A 17,878-nucleotide genomic window follows, 5' to 3' on the forward strand; every position below is an offset into this window, starting at 1 on the left:
CCGCTCCCCGCCCCTGGAATTCCCTACCCCAGTTCCCTTCAGGACACAGCTCACCCATCAGGTCTTCTCTAAGTTCTGCCCAAAGAGCCTCCCACTCCATCATTCCCAGTCTCAGAATCCCATTCTCTCCAGCGATGGCCACGATCAGTAATGACTGCCTGTTTACTTGTTCTTGTTTGTCTCCCCAGCCAGACTCTGTACTCCATGAGGACTGGGTCTATCTGTCTTTCTCGTCCCTATATTTCTAGTAGTTGGCATGGTTTCTGACACATCGTAGTGGATGAGGAATAGATGAATGTCTGTAACTATCAGACACATCTATGGAGTGCTGTAGTTTATGGTGCAGTTTTGGTGTCTTCCTTCCCTCCCCTTTTTCTTAGCCAACTCCTAGTTTAAACCTTCCCTCTTCCCTGAGCCCTCAGGGCCACCTGCTCTTTCCCTGTGGCAGCCCTGTCCCTCCTGGGTTGTAGATACCACTTTCGGAGACTGTCTCCACCACCCTGTAATCTCCAAGAGGACAGGGAGCTGGTTTGCCACATTCACCATGGACTGTCCAGAACCCTGCACAGCAAGCGCTAAAGTGGATCGTTGAATGACTGACCCTGAGCATGCGCAGTTGTGTCACTACCACGGTGGGGGAGGAGGGGCGTGGGGGGGTGGACTTGGGGGGGGTCGGGTACCTGTACTTTCCTACCCTACACAGTCTCCTTCCTTTCCCCCCAGTAAGCCAGCCACCCCCGCGATATTACCCTTCTCCTGGGGCCTAAGGGGCCTGCCCATCTGGGGCAGCTTGGATTTGCACAGACCCATCCTGCCAGCAACCCATGAGGTGATCGCGCCCCATCCCCACCTAGGCCCTGACCCCTCCTGGCTCGGTTCAACGTCCCAAGGGCCCCTGGCCCGATCATTTGGCGATCCGATAGGGTTACCCCCGGGGTTAGGGGTAAGAAATGAACCCCAAAGAGGCTCAGGTAGTGCTGCCGCAGTTGGGTGCGAAGGAGAAGGCCTCGGTTGCTGTGGTAACGCGGCCACCTCTGACTCACTTCCGGAGCGGAGTAGCGCATGCGCAAGGCGTCCAAGAGCCCAAGAGCTGGGCGAGTTTCTCCCTCCCCTCCCAAGATGCCCGCGGTGGTAAGTGGGACGTCACGTGGGGGAGGCGTTCCCACGCGGCGTGATGGGGTTATCGGCGCTATATATTGCGGTCAGCCAGCACGCCAGGTGCAGAAAGAGTTGTTTTTAGGTCAGAGTCGGCTTCCGCGACGCGGCCTGCTGGAGAGTTTCGCTTCCGGTATAGGCGGCCGCGCAGGCGCAGATGTGGCATGAGAGGCCTCCGAGGCTGACCGCTGGCCCAGCGCTGCCTCCGGATTGATTTTCCCAGGATCTGCTGTACCCCGGGCTTGGGGTCCTCGATCGGAGCCAGAGGCCCGACACTTTGAGGGTGGCTTCCGCGGGACCGAGGGACGCGGACCCCGGGGGAGGCGAAAAGGACGAGATTCGGACCGGACCCCGACCATCGCCCATCGCCCATGGCGGCCCTCGTAAGTGTGCGGCGAGGCGGTTCGGGGGTCCAGGTGGTGGGCTCTGTAGCCCCTCACTCACCGTCCTGCTTTCTCTCCCCTCAGGGCCCCAGCAGCCAGAATGTCACTGAGTATGTCGTCCGAGTTCCCAAGTAAGTCCCTGACCCTCACCTCCCCCTCTTACCTCAAAAAGGGATTAAAATCTTCTCGAGCCTCTAGACGTGCCTGGCACCTCCTGATTCTCCTTCCAGGGCTGGGGTTGAGCTGAGGTCTCTGAGGCATCACTTTTTTGAATGGAGTGAATGAATGAATGAGTACATTAATATACAGTAAGACGCAGCCCCCTGCCTAGCATTCCCTCTGGCAGGAATGCCAACTGTGACTCTGATGGGTGGATTCTTGTTGATCCTGCAAAATTCAGTTCCGGGATTTTCCTCCTTCAGAAGGCATTCCCTGCCTGCCCACCCTCCCGTCCAGGGCTGAGCTCCCAATTATCCCCACATCTTGAGTTCCCAGAAATCTTTGTCCCTTTTTTCTGAATGTGCTTGGGAGTATGGATCCCACTTCCCTGACAGACTGGGAACCTCTGGGTTCTTTTATGGGTCCCCAGCATGACCGCAGGCACAAAGGGCTGAGCCAGGGAGGGTTTACTGAATGAATGAATGATTGAGCACTGCCTTTTCTTGTCCATTCCAGAAATACCACCAAAAAATATAATATCATGGCTTTCAATGCGGCCGATAAAGTCAACCTCGCTACTTGGAATCAGGTAAGTCCCAGTTCTGAGGGCGTGAGAGAACCCGATCTTGGTGGTTGTAATAGTTGCTTAGTTGTGATAGTAACTAAGGCTTAGTATCCTCAGCTGTCCCCAAGTGGAGATAAGTGATGACAAAGGCCCAGGATGAGCTGCTGGGCATCCTGGGGATGAGATATGTCTGGCCCCGCAGGAGGCTTTCTCCTGAAAGGAGAAGTTGTGCCCAATGATGGGCATTTTGGACCGAGATTTATCTGGGCAAAGGAGGGGGTTGCCTCCTACAGATGATTTCAGAGCCCCCATTGCCCGAGGCTTTAGAAAGGTCTTTGGAAGCTGTCTTAGTTAGTAGAGGCTGCTATAGCAGCATACCAGAGACTGGGTGGTTTATAAACAACAGACACTTATTTATCACACTTCCGGAGGTTGGAAGTCCAAGATCAAGGTGCCAACAAGATTTGGTATCTGGTGAGGGTGTGCTTCCTGTTTCATAGCTGATACATTTTCAGTGTCCTCACCTGGCAGAAGGGAGGGGGACAGAGCTCTCTGGAATCCTTTATAAGGGCGCACATCCCACTCATAAGGCTCCACCCTCATAACCTAATCATCTGCCAAAGGCCCCACCCCAGATACCATTACACTGGAGATTAGGTTTCAACAAATGCATTTTGGAGGAATTCCCTGGTGGTCCAGTGGTTAGGACTCCACACTTTCACTGCCGAGGGCCGGGTTCAATCCCTGGTCAGGGAACTAAGATCCCACAAGCTGCGCAGCAAAAAAAAACAAAGGCATTTTGGGGGGACACAAACATCCATCCATAGCAGAAGCCATTAAAGGGTTAGAAACAGAGAATTGTAAACTGATTTTGCCACTGTGGGGTCGAGGGCAGATGAAGAGAGGACAGGGCGGAGGTGAAGGCTCTGGTCCAGGTGAGCCATGATGGGGTTTGGAGCAAACAGGTTATGAGAAGTGGTTAGATTCTGGGGTTTCTTTCTTTTTCTTTTCTTTCTTTTTTTTTTTTTAAATTTTTGAATTTTACTTATTTTTTATACAGCAGGTTCTTATTAGTTATGTTTTATACATATTAGCGTATATATGTCAATGCCAATCTTTTTCTTTCTTCCTTCCTTTCTAACTTTTTTTTTTTTTAATAAATTTATTTATTTTATTTTTGGCTGCGTTGGGTCTGTTGCTGTGCGTGGGCTTTTCTCTAGTTGCGGTGAGCGGGGGCTACTCTTCGTTGCAGTGCACGGGCTTCTCATTGCGGTGGCTTCTCTTGTTGCGGAGCACGGGCTCGGCTCTAGGCGCGTGGGCTTCAGTAGTTGTGGCTTGCGGGCTCTAGAAACGCAGGCTCAGTAGTTGTGGCGCACGGGCTTAGTTGCTCCGTGGCATGTGGGATCTTCCCAGACCAGGGCTCGAACGCGTGTCCCCTGCACGGGCAGGCGGATTCTTAACCACTGCGCCACCAAGGAAGTCCTCTTTCTAACTTTTCACTGGGAAATAATTTCAAACTTTCAAAAAGCTGCAAAAATTGACATAGTACAGGGCTTGCCCAGATCCCTTCACCCACATTCACCGAGCGCCTTTACGCCAAGCAGGTGGCTTTGAGTGGCCGCCGCTCAGCTTCGGGGGAGGAAAGGGTGTTGGTGGTGGGATCAGGCCCCCGGATGAGAGGTGTTGCTTCCTGTCCTCCCAGGCCCGGCTGGAACGCGACCTGAGCAACAAGAAGATTTACCAAGAGGAGGAGATGCCCGAGTCGGGCGCCGGCAGCGAGTTCAACCGCAGGCTCCGGGAGGAGGCGCGGAGGAAGAAGTACGGCATCGTCCTCAAGGAGTTCCGGCCCGAGGACCAGCCTTGGCTGCTCCGCGTCAATGGCAAATCAGGCCGGAAGTAAGTGCCGCTCCCGACCCCACTGAGCGGGTGCCCTCGGCTGAACTTTCATGTGCCTGCTGTACAGCGCGGGTAACAGCCCAGGAGTGACAACTCATCCTCCCGCGAAGGGTTTTACTTGGGTAGATGAGCCGAGGGGATGCCCGGGCAGGAGCTCTGAGGGCCGGGATGCCGGAAGCCCGGGCTCTGGTACTGCGGCACCCAGCGAGGGGCCACCTGGGGTTCGGGGGGTGGGGAGGACAGAGGTTAGGGGGATGAAGGGCACTCGGGCAGAACAGCGAGCACGAAGGCACGAAGCGCCGAGCCCTAGGGACTCTCACAGCGCATGACAGTGACAGGGTAGGCAGATGGATAGGGCGGTGGGTGCCAGGCTGCAGCTGGACTGTGGGTGGGCTGGGGCCCAAGGGAGCCTGAAGGCTGTAGGCAAGGAAGGGGCACGCTGTAAGACTGCCTCCACTTGTGGGTGATGCCAGAGGCCAGGAGGGGGCAGGCAGTGGTTCAGCCCCCAGGAAGATTCTGGAGGCAAATCCGGAGGGGTGTGACTGTAGGGCCCTGTGCTCTTCATGGCCAATCTAACAGGGTCCTTCCAGAAAGGACCATGACATGTATAATGCAAAGGAACCCTAAACCTGCTCTGCAAGGTTGGGAGCCATGCTTTCCAGATGAGGAAATCCAGGCTCAGACGGTCGAAGGGCCAGCCCAAGGCCTTCCAGCCTCAGATTCTGCTGGGAGGACCCAGGTGGCTCTGGAGAGGGGGCAGGCCTGGGGTTGCAGGGGAGTGTATGAGGGTGGGGCTTGTTCCTCTTCCTCTGGCCAGCCGTAACCTTGAACTCCATGCAGGTTCAAGGGCATAAAGAAGGGCGGTGTGACAGAGAACACATCCTACTACATCTTTACCCAGTGCCCTGATGGGGCTTTTGAGGCCTTCCCCGTGCACAACTGGTACAACTTCACGCCGCTGGCCAAACACCGCACGCTCACGGCCGAGGAGGCCGAGGAGGAGTGGGAGAGGTGAGTGAGGGGGCACGACTGGAAATGAGCTGCATCCCCCGAACTTTGTTCCGGGTTGGGAGCTGGGGACTCAGTAGTGACCAAGCCAGATCTCACCAGCCCCTCAGGGAGCTCCACGTCCAGTGGGGAGATGGACCTGGGACCATCAGGGATGCACAGGGTGGTGCAAAAGCCAGGGATGGGGGAGTGGCTGAGCTGAGCCCTGGAGCAGGAATCGGTGAGCAGGGTGGGGTCTCCCTGGCCTACATGGCTTCCCCCAGGCAGGTCTCACACCTGGATCAACTGCTGGTAGAATACACATAAAATAACATTTACCATTTTTAAATGCACAGCTCAGTGGCATTAAGTACGTTCACACTGTTGTGCAGCCATCCGCCCCCTCCACCTCCAGAACTTTCTCATCTCCCCAAACTGAAACTCTGTCCCCACGAAACACTGACTCTCCATCCCCCTCCCCCAGCCCCTGGCCCCCACCATCTACTTCCTGTCTCTGTGGATTTGAGTCCTCTAGGGAGTGGAATCAGGCAGTGTTTGTTCTTTTATATCTGGCTTATATCACTGAGCATGATGTCCTCAAGGTTCATCCACATTGTAGCGTGTATCGGTGCTTCATTTTTTTAAAATTTTAATTGCAGTAAAAAATATGTAAAATTTATCATCTTAACCATTTTTTAAGTGTACCATTCAGTGGTGTTAAGTACATTTACATTCTTGTGTAATGGAGTTTCATTCCTGTTTGTTTGTTTTTTTTCTTCCAGTTTAATGGATGTGTAATTGACATCCAGCACTAAGTTTCAGGTGTACAGCATAATGATTTGACTTACATACACCATGAAATGTTTACCACAATAACTTTTAGTGAACACCCGTCATCTCATATAGGTATAAAATAAAAGAGAAAAAAAAGTTTTTCCTTGTGATGAGATCTCTTAGGGTTTACTCTCAATAACTTTCATATATAACATACAGTAGTGGTAATTAATCATATTAATCATGTCGTACGCTATACATCGCTAGTACTTATTTATCTTATAACTGGAAGTTTGTACCTTTTAACCACCTTCATCCAATTCCCCCTCTTGCCACTTCTGGTAACCACAAATCTGATTCCTTTCTCTGTGAGTTTGTTTGTTGAAGTATCATTGACCTACATCACCATGTTAGTTCCTAGTGTACAACCTAGTGATTCGATATTTCTATACATTTCAAAATGATCACAATGAGTCGAGTTGCATCATCACCATATAAAGATACTGTGTCATCGTTGACTCTGTTCCTATCCTGTACATTTTATCCCTGTGGCATTTATTTTGCAACTGAAAGTTTGTACCTCTTAATCTCCCTCACCTATTTCATTCATGCCCTCACTCCTCTTCCCTCTGGCGACCACCTGTTTGTTCCCTGTATCTATGACTCTGTTTCTGTTTTGTTATGTTTGTTCTTTTTTTTAAAATTCCACATATACGTACAGTATTTATCTTCCATATCTTGGCTGTTGTAAATAGTGCTGTAATGAACATAGGGGTGCATATATCTTTTTGAGTTTGTGTTTTTCTTTTCTTCTGAAAGACACCTAGAAGTGGAATTTTGGATTGTACAGTAGTTTTAATTTAGTCTCCATACTGTGTTCCACAGTGGCTGCACCAATTTACATTCCCACCAACAGTGCACGAGGGTTCCCTTTTCTCCACACCCACACCAACCATTGTTATTTGTTGTTTTTTGATAATAACCATTCTGACTGGTGTGAGGTGATATCTCATTACAGGTTTTTTTTGTTCGTTTGTTTTTTTTTTTTTTGCGGTACGCGGGCCTGTCACTGTTGTGGCCTCTCCCTTTGTGGAGCACAGGCTTCGGACGCACAAGCTCAGTGGCCATGGCTCACGGGCCCAGCTGCTCCGCGGCATGTGGGATCTTCCCGGACCGGGGCACGAACCCGTGTCTCCTGCATCGGCAGGCGGACTCTCAACCACTGCGCCACCAGGGAAGCCCCTCATTACAGTTTTGATTTGCATTTCCCTGATCATTTGCGATGTTGAGCATCTCTTCATGTGTTTGTTGGCATCTGTATGTCTTTTTTGGAAAAATGTCTATTCAGGTCTTCTGCCCATTTTTTAATCAGGTTGTTGCTTTTTTGATGTTGAGTTGTATGAGTTCTTTGTATTTTGGATATTAACCCCTTATCAGATATATCATTTGCAAATACCTTCTCCCATTCAGTAGGCAACCTTTTTGGTTTGTTGATGGTTTCCTTCACTGTGCAAAAGCTTTTTAGTTTGATGTTGCCCTGTTTGTTTATTTTTGCTCTTGTTTCCCTTGTCTGGGGAGACATATCCAAAAAAATATTGCTAAGACCAATGTCAAAGAGTATACTGCTTATGGTTTCTTCTAGAATTTTTATGCTTTCAGGTCTTACATTTAAGTCTTTAATCCATTTTGACTTTATTTTTGTGTGTGGTGTGAGAGAATAGTCCCATTTTCTCATAGTCTTCTCTTCATTGTATATTCTTGCCTCCTTTGTCACAGATTTATTGACTACATAACGTGCATTCATTTCTAGACTGTCTATTCTGTTCCATTGGTCTATGTGTTTTTGTGCCAGTACCATACTGTTTTGATGACTGTAGGTTTGTAGTATAGTTTGAAAGCAGGGAGCATGATACCTCCAGCTTTGTTGTTCTTTCTCAAAGTTGTTTTGGCTACTTGGGGTCTTTTGTCTTTTCATAGAAATTTCAGAATTATTTTTTTGGCTCTGTGAAAAATGCCATTGGTGTTTTGATAGGGATTGCATTGACTCTCTAGATTGCCTTGGGTAGTATGGTTGCTTTAACAATATTCATTCTCCCAATCCATGAGCATGGTGTATCTTTCCATTTGTTCATGTCATCTTCAATTTCTTTCTTATAGTTTTCTGAGTACAAGTCTTTCACCTCCTTGGTTAGATTTATACCTAGGTATTTTATTCTTTTGGATGCGATTGTAAATGGGATTGTTTTCTTAATTTCTCTTTCTGATAGCTTGTTGTTAGCATGTAGAAACACAACAGATTTGTATATATTAGTTTTATATCCTGCAGTATCATTTATTAGTTCTAATTGTTTTTTTGGTGGTGTGTTTAGGATTTTCTGTATATAGTATCATGTCATCTGCAGACAGTTTTACTTCTTCCATTCCAATTCGGATTCCTTGTATTTATTTTTTCTTATCTGATGGCTGTGGCTAGGACTTCCAGTACCATGTTGAATACAGCTTCATTCTTTTTTATATACTACCCATGAATTTTGCTCCTGTTGTTAGATACAATCCTAAGACTCTCTTTATTTTTATTATTTTAAAAATTTTTAATAAATTTATTTATTTATTTATTTTTGTCTGCGTTGGGTCTTCGTTGCTACACACAGGCTTTCTCTAGTTGTGGCAAGCGGGAGCTGCTCTTCGTTGCGGTGCGCGGGCTTCTCACTGCAGTGGCTTCTTCTGTTGCAGAGCACAGGCTGTAGGCACATGGCTTCAGTAGTTATGGCACATGGGCTCAGTAGTTGTGGCTTGTGGGCTCTAGAGCACAGGCTCAGTAGTTGTGGCTCACGGGCTTAGTTGCTCTGTGGCATGCGGGATCTTCCCGGACCAGGAAACCATGTCCCCAGCATTGGCAGGCAGATTCTTAACCACTACACCACCAGGGAAGTCCCCTAAGACTGTCTTTAAATACAATCACATTTTTTAAAACTTTCATCACCACTGTAAATGGAAACACCAGTACTCCGTCATTAAAAAGAAGGCACACATGAACTACAACAAGAGCGACGGACGTGACTGTATCATATGGCCTGATTCTGTTGCCCAAGAGAGGCCCTGAGCCCAAGCGAGGTGCTGGGGCATCAGCATTGCATGAGGCCTTCTCCTGAGGGACTCCAGGTAGAGCGGGAACTGAAGGAGGGCCAGCTCTCCCTGTGTGATCTCAGGCTGTTGCTGCCACACATGTGCGTCCCCATGTGCGGGGTCAGCTTGTCCCTCTCATCACCTACATGTGTCTGTGGTTCCCCTCTGAGGAATGCCTGGTGGAAGTGCAGGGTGGCACCCGGGACAAGGCCGAGCTCCTGGAGGTGGGCTCTGGAGCCAGGCCCCTTGTCAGCCCCTGCTGTACCCCCCGCCCACAGGAGAAACAAAGTCCTGAACCACTTCAGCATCATGCAGCAGCGGCGGCTCAAGGACCAGGACCAGGACGAGGAGGATGAGGAGAAGGAGAAGCGTGGGCGCAAGAAGGCCAGTGAGCTGCGCATCCATGACCTGGAGGATGACCTGGAGATGTCCTCTGATGACAGCGAGGCCAGTGGCGAGGAGGGTGAGGCTGGCAGAGCTTCCATGGCTGGGGTGATCGGCACAGGTGCCTGATTAGTGCCTGGTCATAATTTATCAAGGTGGCTGTGTGACGACTCAGAGAGGTTAATGCCCCCGAAAGGAAAACTTGGTTACTCACGGCCCCCTGGGCCCAGGAGCTCTGCCGCTTAGGGAAGCGCCAGGGTTCGTAGGAGGCAGCAGGGAGCCACAGGAAGGCCTCGGCCACAGGCTCAACTGGGGTTTCCAAGGAAACGGCTTAGGACTGGCCAGCTTGAGTCATGCCAGTGGGCTCTGGGCCAAGGTGTGGCCTCTGGCTGCCCAGGTGATACAGGGCAGGGATGGCGGCCCTGCGTGTGAGAGAGAAGGGGGTGGTGGGGGTGTGGAGTCGGGTTGGCCTGTGGGGGAGAGGTGCGCCCCTGGGCCGGCTCTTTGCCTCTTGGAGGAATTGGGGCCGGTCCTGGTGTCCCTCCCCACGGGGCAAAGGCCCCAGAGACATCAGGTGTCATCGAATACGCAAAGCGTGAAGTGTGCCCATCCGAGCCCCTCCCCTTGTCTCCCCTTCCCCAGGTGGCCGAGCCCTCAAAGCCAAGAAGAAGGCGCCGCCCAGCAAGGGGGGCAGGAAGAAGAAGAAGAAGAAGGGGTCAGACGATGAGGCCTTTGAGGACAGTGACGACGGGGACTTCGAGGGCCAGGAGGTGGACTACATGTCCGACGGCTCCAGGTGAGGCAGGCGGGAGGCGGGTGTGAGACCCTGGGCCGGCCTGCAGACGCGCTCCCTCACCCTCTGCCCCCTCTCTGTCTTACAGCAGCTCCCAGGACGAGCTGGAGGGCAAGCCCAAGGTCACCCAGCAGGAGGAGGGCCCCAAGGGCGTGGACGAGCAGAGCGAGAGCAGCGAGGAGAGCGAGGAGGAGAAGCCGCCCGAGGAGGACAAGGAGGAGGAGGAGGAGAAGAAGGCGCCCACGCCGCAGGAGAAGAAGCGGAGGAAAGGTGGGTTCGCCTCCCCCGACTGCGCCCCAGGCCCCTGATCTGGGATGGGGCTGGGGGGCGGGGCTTCCGCTCCTGACGCCCCTCCTCTGGCCCCGTGCAGACAGCAGCGAGGAGTCGGACAGCTCGGAGGAGAGCGACATCGACAGCGAGGCCTCCTCCGCGCTCTTCATGGCGGTAAGGCCCAGCCCGGGGCGGGGGGACGGGATTTCCCTTTCCCGACTCACATCCCCAACCCCGGTGTCCGCAGAAGAAGAAGACGCCCCCCAAGAGGGAGCGGAAGCAGTCAGGCGGCAGCTCCCGGGGCAACAGCCGGCCCGGCACACCCAGCACAGAGACGGGCAGCACCTCCTCCACCCTGCGGGCGGCCGCCACCAAGCTGGAGCAGGGTGAGTCGCCCCATCCCACCCTGCCCGCCTCAACCTCTTGACCCCGTCCTTGCCCTCCCTTTCAGCATCCTGTCTGCCTGCCCCTGAGCCCCTTGCACATGTAATCCTGGCACCGCTGGCCTGGGGTCCCCCCAAGGGTCCAGCCTCCCGGCCCCAAGGCTCAGCCCCACCTCTGCTCCCACAGGGAAGCGGACAAGTGAGACGCCGGCGGCCAAGCGGCTGCGGCTGGACACCGGGCCCCAGAGCCTGTCGGGGAAGTCCACCCCTCAGCCCCAGTCCGGGAAGTCTACCCCCAGCAGTGGGTAAGTTGGCAAGGATGGCAGGAGCAGGGAGGGGGCTTGGAGGGGGTCCTCAGAGGGGGAGCCTCAGAGGGGGCCTTGGGGACGGAGGGCCACCTGCTGACACCCACCTGCCCACCTCCAGCGACGTGCAGGTGACCGAGGATGCCGTGCGCCGCTACCTGACACGGAAGCCCATGACCACCAAGGACCTGCTGAAAAAGTTCCAGACCAAGAAGACGGGGCTGAGCAGTGAGCAGACGGTGAACGTGCTGGCCCAGATCCTCAAGCGCCTGAACCCCGAGCGCAAGATGATCAATGACAAGATGCACTTCTCCCTCAAGGAGTGAGGCTCCCTCAATAAACATGCTCTGTTTTCTAGAATCCTTGGGCTCTTGATTCCCACACTCAACCACCTCCTGTTCCACTGGCCATCTGTCACCCACCCTCTGAGTCTGAGGACCCCCGTGTCTTCTCCACAGTTTACTTCTCTCAGTCTCCAGTCCCCTGCTTATGAAACCTCTAGAACTTAATCTTCTCCTTACCCCTCAGCCTCCTCCACTGAGCTTCTTCTGGGTGATTTCTTTCAGGTCTTCCATTTGACCACTTCTCTCTTCAGCTGTGGCTTATCCACCACCTAAACCCATTCAGTACTTAGTTTCACCCTCTGTTTTCCAGTTCTCCAAGTTATCTTTGTTTCTTTTTCAGATCAGCAGGTCTGTTTTGAGTGTCTGGCCCCTTCTGTTTTGGATCCCTTCTTTCTCATTTTTAGTTTTAAGCATCCTTGACTTACAGTCTCCCTCACACTCACCTAGGACCTGAAGCTCACGGGCATCCTGTTGTATCCTGACTCCGTTTCATGATCTGTTCCCGTGTTTTGGGATCTGGGGCGGTGGTCTCGTGGCCAGCTCGGGGCTCTATCTGTGAGACTCCTACATGATCTGCTTTGCAGGCAAGTCCTTCCAGATGATTTTTGCATATGCTCCCAGCAGAAGTCCTGTCCTGAGCCCATTTTAGGTGTCGTTCTCAGCTTGTGGCTCTGTCCCTACACGGCCACAAAATCCCAAACCCCCCCTTCTTGCTGATCTTGGCATCTGGCCCCTATTTTTCAACTTCCCAGTGATGTTTCTGGGGCTTCCCTTAGATTCTTACAAGTTGGTTAGGCATTTATTTTATCTAGCTTCGCCAGGAGTGCTGTGGCAGGAGGGCTTCTTGAGTTCGTGGACAGTCACGTTGCTGTACACGGAATTTGGCAGCAGGAGTACTTTTGCACCCCCGTTGCAGTGATCCAGCTGGGGGCAGGATGCCGGCCTTCCGTCTTGCCCAAGCTGGAGACTGCGGGTGGAACACTTTCCCATCCAGTTCCACAGGCCTTTGGCTGCCGAGAGCGAATGCCTGAGACGCCAGGTTAATTCCTAGGAATGTCCCAGGTCATTCCACCCTCCCACCCCATCCTTCCGCCAGGCCTTTTGGGAGAGAAATGATGGCCCCTTGCCCTGGCAATTTCACCCCTGCTCTGCCTGCCACGTGGACCGAGGTCTAAGGCCTCCCCACCAGGCCGGGCCACGTGCCCCGGTGGTTCAGAGCAGGGGTCTTGCATTCAGCTTGACTTGGGTCCAAATCCCACCGGTGTTTCTTAATTCTGGGTGACTTTGGATAAGTGACATTCCCCCCCCGCCCATCCGAAAGTAGTCTCAATAAACAGTGCAAGAAGAACCACCACACCAAAATCATTGAGGCGGTCCCCTGTGGGTGGAGTTGAGGTCCTCTCCAGTCTCTTGCTGACACAAAAGGCAGCGAATAACCCTGAGCTTGCATCTTGGCTCACCTGAGGAGGATGAGTTTCTGAGCAGGTGTCCTGGATCAGAGGGATGTGATTTGCGGTTTCTGTAGCAAATGCTCAGCTGCTACCGATTTACAGTGCTACCGACAGGCGTGCCCGTGACACACACACACACACACCCCGACAGGCGTGCCCGTGACACACACACACACACACACACACACAACCCCAGCCGAGTGTAAGCAGACTTTGATGTCTGCCAATCTTGGGTGCACAGTCTCATCCGAGTTTTAACCCAGTCTCACCTGCGTGAGATTGAGCACCTCGTCAAACCTCCACAAGCTGTTCGTATTTCCCTTGCCTCAGAAGCTCTCGCAACTGCACAGTGCCAGGCACCACGTTACACACTAAATGCGTCTTCTGTCTGTCCTCCCCGTGTGGGAGGGACTCTGGTTTAGCCCCCTTTCACGGCTGGGGATGGAGGCTCACTTCCCTGGGGTGATGGGAAGGGCGGGGCCTAACCACCCCTCCTGCTCTGATGCCCTCTGACCCTAGGGCAGGACTGAGGTCCCAGGGGGCTCAGGTTGGCCTTCTAGAGACAGGAGTCCCTGCGGGGTGAGCTTCCTGCCCCTGGTGTCCCAGCTCTTGGCTGTCCCCGGGCCTCTCCCCTTTCCTGTTTTGATGCTGGCTCGGCCAGGCCCGGAGACAGGGGCATGATGTCTTAATCCTCCAGGCAGGAGCCATGATGGATTCCCCGTCAGCTCACCCACCTGCCAACCCACCTCTTCCCCCTACCCACATCTGCTCTACCTGGTGCATGACACAGGGGCTACTGAGCCCCAGCACCCTGCCCAAGTGGGGAGAGCCCCCAATTGGAGACCCACGGGGCCCCCCACCTCTCCCTCCAGACAGCAGGTCGGGTGGGGACCCTGGTTGCCCGCCCTGGGCTCGGCCCTGGCTGCCGCCACGACACTCGTAAATCAGGGGGCGGAGGGGGTGTCGGAAATAGGTCTGTGGAATGTCTGGATGGGGTATGCGGGGGGTGTGCGCCCTTAACTCTTAGAAGGATGTGGGTGTGGGGCAGGAGGAGCGGCACTGCCCGGGCCCCAGGTGTGGGACGCGGAGGCCTTTGTGACAGGGCAGCGGCCGGCAGTGAAGAGGTTATCTCCCCAGCTCAGGCCGGGGGATAAATTGAGGGCGCAGGGCATCTCCACCCTCAGGACCTGCCCGTCACCATGGCCACAGGACGAGTCCTGCTAGGCTCTCTGCTGCTCCTGATCCTGCACCTGGACCTCTGCGGGGGCCCTGGGGCCTGGGGGGCTTCGGTGGTGGAGGAGGAGCTCTTGTCTGAGCCAGCGGCGGACAAAGGGACCTGGAGACCGCAGCTGGGTAAGGACCCCGAGAACCCCGTGCGCTCCCCGACTCCTTCCCGCCCAGACCCTGCCCGCTGTCAGCTGCCCCTTGTCCCCGCAGGTGCCCGCCCGCGCCGAGCCCTGGCCGGCCCGTGCCAGCTGTGGAGCCTACCCTTGCCCGTGGCTGAGCTGGGCTTGGGCTACACGTCGGAGGAGACGGTCATCTTCCGCTACTGTGCCGGCAGCTGTCCCCGCGGCGCCCGCACCCAGCACGGCCTGACGCTGGCCCGGCTGCGGGGCCAGGGCCGAGCCCACGGTGGGCCCTGCTGCCGCCCCACCCGCTACGCCGATGTGGCCTTCCTCGACGACCGCCACCGCTGGCAGCGGCTGCCCCAGCTCTCGGCGGCAGCCTGTGGCTGCGGCGGCTGAGAATGCCCGGCCTGGGGCCCTGCAGCCGCTGGAGGAGCTCAGCTGACTTATTTACTGGAGGCTTGGATGCCGAGGCGAAGAGAAGGGGAGGTGGTGTGGGCCGCCAGCAAGGGGCGCAATAAAGGAAACTGCTCCTCCAGCCTCGTGAGTGTGTGTCCTGCCGGGGATGCTCCCGATGGGTGGGCAGGTGGGGTCCCGGGCTTCCCCTGCAGATTCCAGCCCCCGAAAACAGCCGGTGCCAGGAAGGCCAGCTTGTCCACTCTCCAACTTTATTCACAAACACGGTGTCTTGACCAGCTAGTGGGGAGGGCCCCGGGGTCAGCAGGGTGGGGGCAGCTGCCCGGGCTCCCCAGGCCCCATCCCCTCAGGGAGGGAGCGGCAGATCACGGAGATGCGTCGGCCCCGGGGAACCCGACGCTCCCCAAAAAAGGACTCTTCATCCCGAAGGATCTCGTGGGAGAAGTCATAACGGGCCGAACCCCTGCAAGAGAAAATAGAGGCTGTGGCCGGGTGGGGTGAGGGCAGCCCCTGTTCCAGGCAGAGCACCTGCGGTGGGGGGTAGAGTCTGCCGTCAGGGCTGGATGAGAGAAGTTGCTCAAAGTGCTGGGTGGGCATCTCAGGAGTTACTGGTGGGGTGGGGGATCCCTGGCTGCCAGTACCTAAGGATGTAGAGGGAGCCCGGCTCCAGCAAGAGTTCCAGCCACTCCCCTGGCTCCTGGGTGTGCACCAGCCGCATGACGCTGGGAGACAGCAGGGACAGGCCAGCAATCGTGGATCCACAGAACTGTAAGAGGGGACACACTGGCAGGTGGGCTTTGGCCTGGCCGGCTCACCCCCAGCCGGGAACTCCAAGGCACTTGCCTCTGCCTACCTTGATGCTGTCCACGTGTGGTTTGATGTAGCCCCGAGGTTCCAGGTCCAGCACGTGCACCGAGGAGAGCAGGGTCTGGCCGGGGCCAAAGGCGGCTGCCTGCACACGCTGCAGGATGGACCGGCTTGCCTCTGACCAGCGCGACTTCTCTGTCTCTCGGAAGCCGTGGATGGCCTGCCCAGAGAGCTCAAGTCAAGCCTGGAAGCTCCCAGGGGGGAAAAGGGAAACTGAGGCACATTGTGGGGCTGGGGTGGGTTGGGGGAGAGGGTGGTGGAAGTGCAAAGCAAAGGCCTGGTTTTTCCAGCATGACCCTTGACCCCACCCTCAACTCACAACCTTGGGCCTATCTACCCCATGATGCTGGGTCTCAAACCCCAACCCCTGACCCATCTGGGTCTGGCCTTAGTCCTTTTTAAAAAAATTTTATGTATTTTTGGCTGTGTTGGGTCTCCGTTGCTGCGCGCGGGCTTTCTCTAGTTGCGGCGAGCGGGGGCTACTCTTCGTTGTGGTGTGCGGGCTTCTCATTGCGGTGGCTTCTCTTGTTGCGGAGCACGGGCTTTAGTAGCTGTGGCGTCTGGGCTCAGGAGTTGTGGCACACGGGCTTAGTTGCTCCGTGGCATGTGGGAACTTCCCGGACCAGGGATCGAACCCCTGGCCTCAGTCCTTTCTACCCACCATCAGGATCCAATTCAGTCCCAGAATGCCGTCCCTAATGCAGGCCCAGCTTCAATATTCACAACGTGATCCCACCCCACACCAGCTCCACCCCCAACCCGTGACCCTCCCTCACTCCCTCCACACCGTTTCCGCCCCTAACTTTGGTCCTGTTCCCCAAACACCCCTCAGTTCCAGGTTCTGCCTCCAGTTATGACTCTGCCCTCATGTCCAAAGCGCTCTCCCTGCCCGCAAGGCCCCTCAGCTTCAAGACACTGCCCCCATTCCAAGGTCCCGCCCCCAGATGTAGCCCCGCCCACCCCAGGACTCCACTCCCCGTCCCGCCCCTAACGTCCCAGGCCCCGCCCCGCTGTGGCTCCGCCCCCAGCGCCTGCAGCCTCACCGCGTCCCAGTGATCGTACTCGTATCGACGGCGGCGCAGCTCGGGTTCCAGTTCGCCGCTCAGTGTCTCCTCCTCGGCCGCGCTCAGGAAGCCGGGCCGTACCACGGCCGCGTCCCGTAGGCGGCTTAGCACGGCCGGCCCTGAGCCCCGCACCCAGCCCTGCCCGGGCATGCTCCACAGCGCCAGCCGCCCACTCCGGGCCATAGCCCCGGAGCCGGGTAGTGGAAGCTGCCGGAGCAGGAGCACGCCCCCGCCCCAGAGCCATTGGCTGTGGTTACGCCGAGTCGCTCCAGCGATTGGCGTTTCTCAGAGTCCCGCCTGTCGCTCAAGGCTACTGGTTGTTACTCGGCTCACCCTCTCGAGCTATTGGCTCTTCCCAGAACCCGCTTCCTCTCCCGCGCTATTGGACGCCATCGACCTCAGTGACTCAGACTACTGGCTGTGCCTAAAGTCCGTCTTCCAGAGGGCGGGGCGGGGGAGGGGCGGGGGAGGGGCGAAGGCTTGATCCGGCCGGGGGTCAGAGGTCAGGGGTCATAGAAGGATTGGGCCAAGGCTAGAGGTTAAGGGCAGAGTACAGCTAGGCTGAGATCTAGCGGTCAGGGGAGTGACGTCAAGGCTGTGATTATGGGCTGGGGCCAGGTTTGTGGAGTTAGGGGATTCAGTCAAAGGTCAAAGCGAGGCGCCTCCCGTTCCCCCTCTCTTTACTGGGTCATTCCCACCCCCATACAAACAGGCTGGCTCCCAGCTTAAAAACAGGACATAAACAAAATATCCGCTTCCTTTAATGGTAGAATTGTCATGTCACCATTTTGCAGCCCTTATTGGAATATTGGTGGTTCTAGACAATGACTCTTATTCCCTCCTAACGTCATGAAAGAGAGACAACTGGATTTAATGTGCCTCCTGCTAGAAGGCACCCTCAACTCAGAGGTCATTTGCCAGAAAGCGGAACCTGAATCCGATCAGACTTGTCTAGGTTCATACACCAGGTTACCGGAAATACCAAGGACAGAATCGCATCATCAAAATTCAGACAGAGGGAAGGTCCACAAGACAAACAACCATGTTTCTCCAGCAAGTGAATTTCAAGGAAAGAGAAGAAAAAGAGGGAGAGATTGAGAGATTAAGGGGAAACCTGCAGTAATAAGACACTTAGAGATTTATCAACCAGCGGCAATTCCTGCACCTTATTGGGATCCTGATTGGAACAAACTAAAAAAAAAAGAAACA

At 55.0% G+C, this 17,878-nt stretch overlaps 3 protein-coding genes across 4 annotated transcripts; 2 read left to right on the plus strand and 1 right to left on the minus strand.

Annotated features, from left to right (window-relative positions):
* Positions 1-1,213: 1,213 nt before the first annotated feature.
* On the plus strand, positions 1,214-11,540 carry GTF2F1 (general transcription factor IIF subunit 1). The gene is made up of 12 exons (XM_024134400.3): positions 1,214-1,538; positions 1,623-1,669; positions 2,214-2,286; positions 3,965-4,158; positions 4,999-5,169; positions 9,324-9,508; positions 10,072-10,225; positions 10,311-10,492; positions 10,593-10,666; positions 10,740-10,878; positions 11,063-11,180; positions 11,302-11,540. Exons 1-12 carry the CDS (start codon positions 1,527-1,529, stop codon positions 11,504-11,506), a joined length of 1,554 nt encoding a protein of 517 aa, XP_023990168.1. The 5' UTR covers positions 1,214-1,526; the 3' UTR covers positions 11,507-11,540.
* Positions 11,541-11,996: 456 nt separating this feature from the next.
* On the plus strand, positions 11,997-14,745 carry PSPN (persephin). Its single transcript, XM_055083523.1, is given in 2 exon segments — positions 11,997-12,108; positions 14,160-14,745. Coding segments are annotated over 2 exon segments (654 nt in total). The 5' UTR covers positions 11,997-12,015; the 3' UTR covers positions 14,721-14,745.
* Positions 14,746-14,972: 227 nt separating this feature from the next.
* On the minus strand, positions 14,973-16,926 carry ALKBH7 (alkB homolog 7). 2 transcript variants are annotated; one of them, XM_028486892.1, is made up of 4 exons: positions 16,668-16,926; positions 15,592-15,765; positions 15,380-15,504; positions 14,973-15,201 (listed from the first exon to the last, which is right to left on the minus strand). In XM_028486892.1, exons 1-4 carry the CDS (start codon positions 16,911-16,913, stop codon positions 15,039-15,041), a joined length of 708 nt encoding a protein of 235 aa, XP_028342693.1. In that variant the 5' UTR covers positions 16,914-16,926; the 3' UTR covers positions 14,973-15,038. The 2 variants fall into 2 exon arrangements, with proteins under 2 accessions (XP_028342693.1, XP_007109420.2); XM_007109358.4 differs by having other exon boundaries at positions 16,649-16,894.
* Positions 16,927-17,878: the final 952 nt, after the last annotated feature.

This window comes from Physeter macrocephalus, unplaced genomic scaffold, assembly GCF_002837175.3.
Source record: "Physeter macrocephalus isolate SW-GA unplaced genomic scaffold, ASM283717v5 random_1251, whole genome shotgun sequence".
NCBI classification, from domain to species: domain Eukaryota; kingdom Metazoa; phylum Chordata; class Mammalia; order Artiodactyla; family Physeteridae; genus Physeter; species Physeter macrocephalus.

Excerpts from the sequence above, each read along its gene's own strand:
- GTF2F1 (XM_024134400.3), top strand. Across the intron at positions 5,170-9,323 it reads GCCGAGGAGGAGTGGGAGAG|GAGAAACAAAGTCCTGAACC; the intron begins GTGAGTGAGGGG and ends CCCCGCCCACAG. Across the intron at positions 10,493-10,592 it reads GGAGAAGAAGCGGAGGAAAG|ACAGCAGCGAGGAGTCGGAC; the intron begins GTGGGTTCGCCT and ends GGCCCCGTGCAG.
- ALKBH7 (XM_028486892.1), bottom strand. The coding sequence starts at position 16,913 with ATGGCTCTGGGGCGGGGGCGTGCTCCTGCTCCGGCAGCTTCCACTACC. Across the intron at positions 15,766-16,667 it reads CTGCGCCGCCGTCGATACGA|GCCATCCACGGCTTCCGAGA; the intron begins GTACGATCACTG and ends CTCTCTGGGCAG. Across the intron at positions 15,505-15,591 it reads CACACGTGGACAGCATCAAG|TTCTGTGGATCCACGATTGC; the intron begins GTAGGCAGAGGC and ends CCCCTCTTACAG.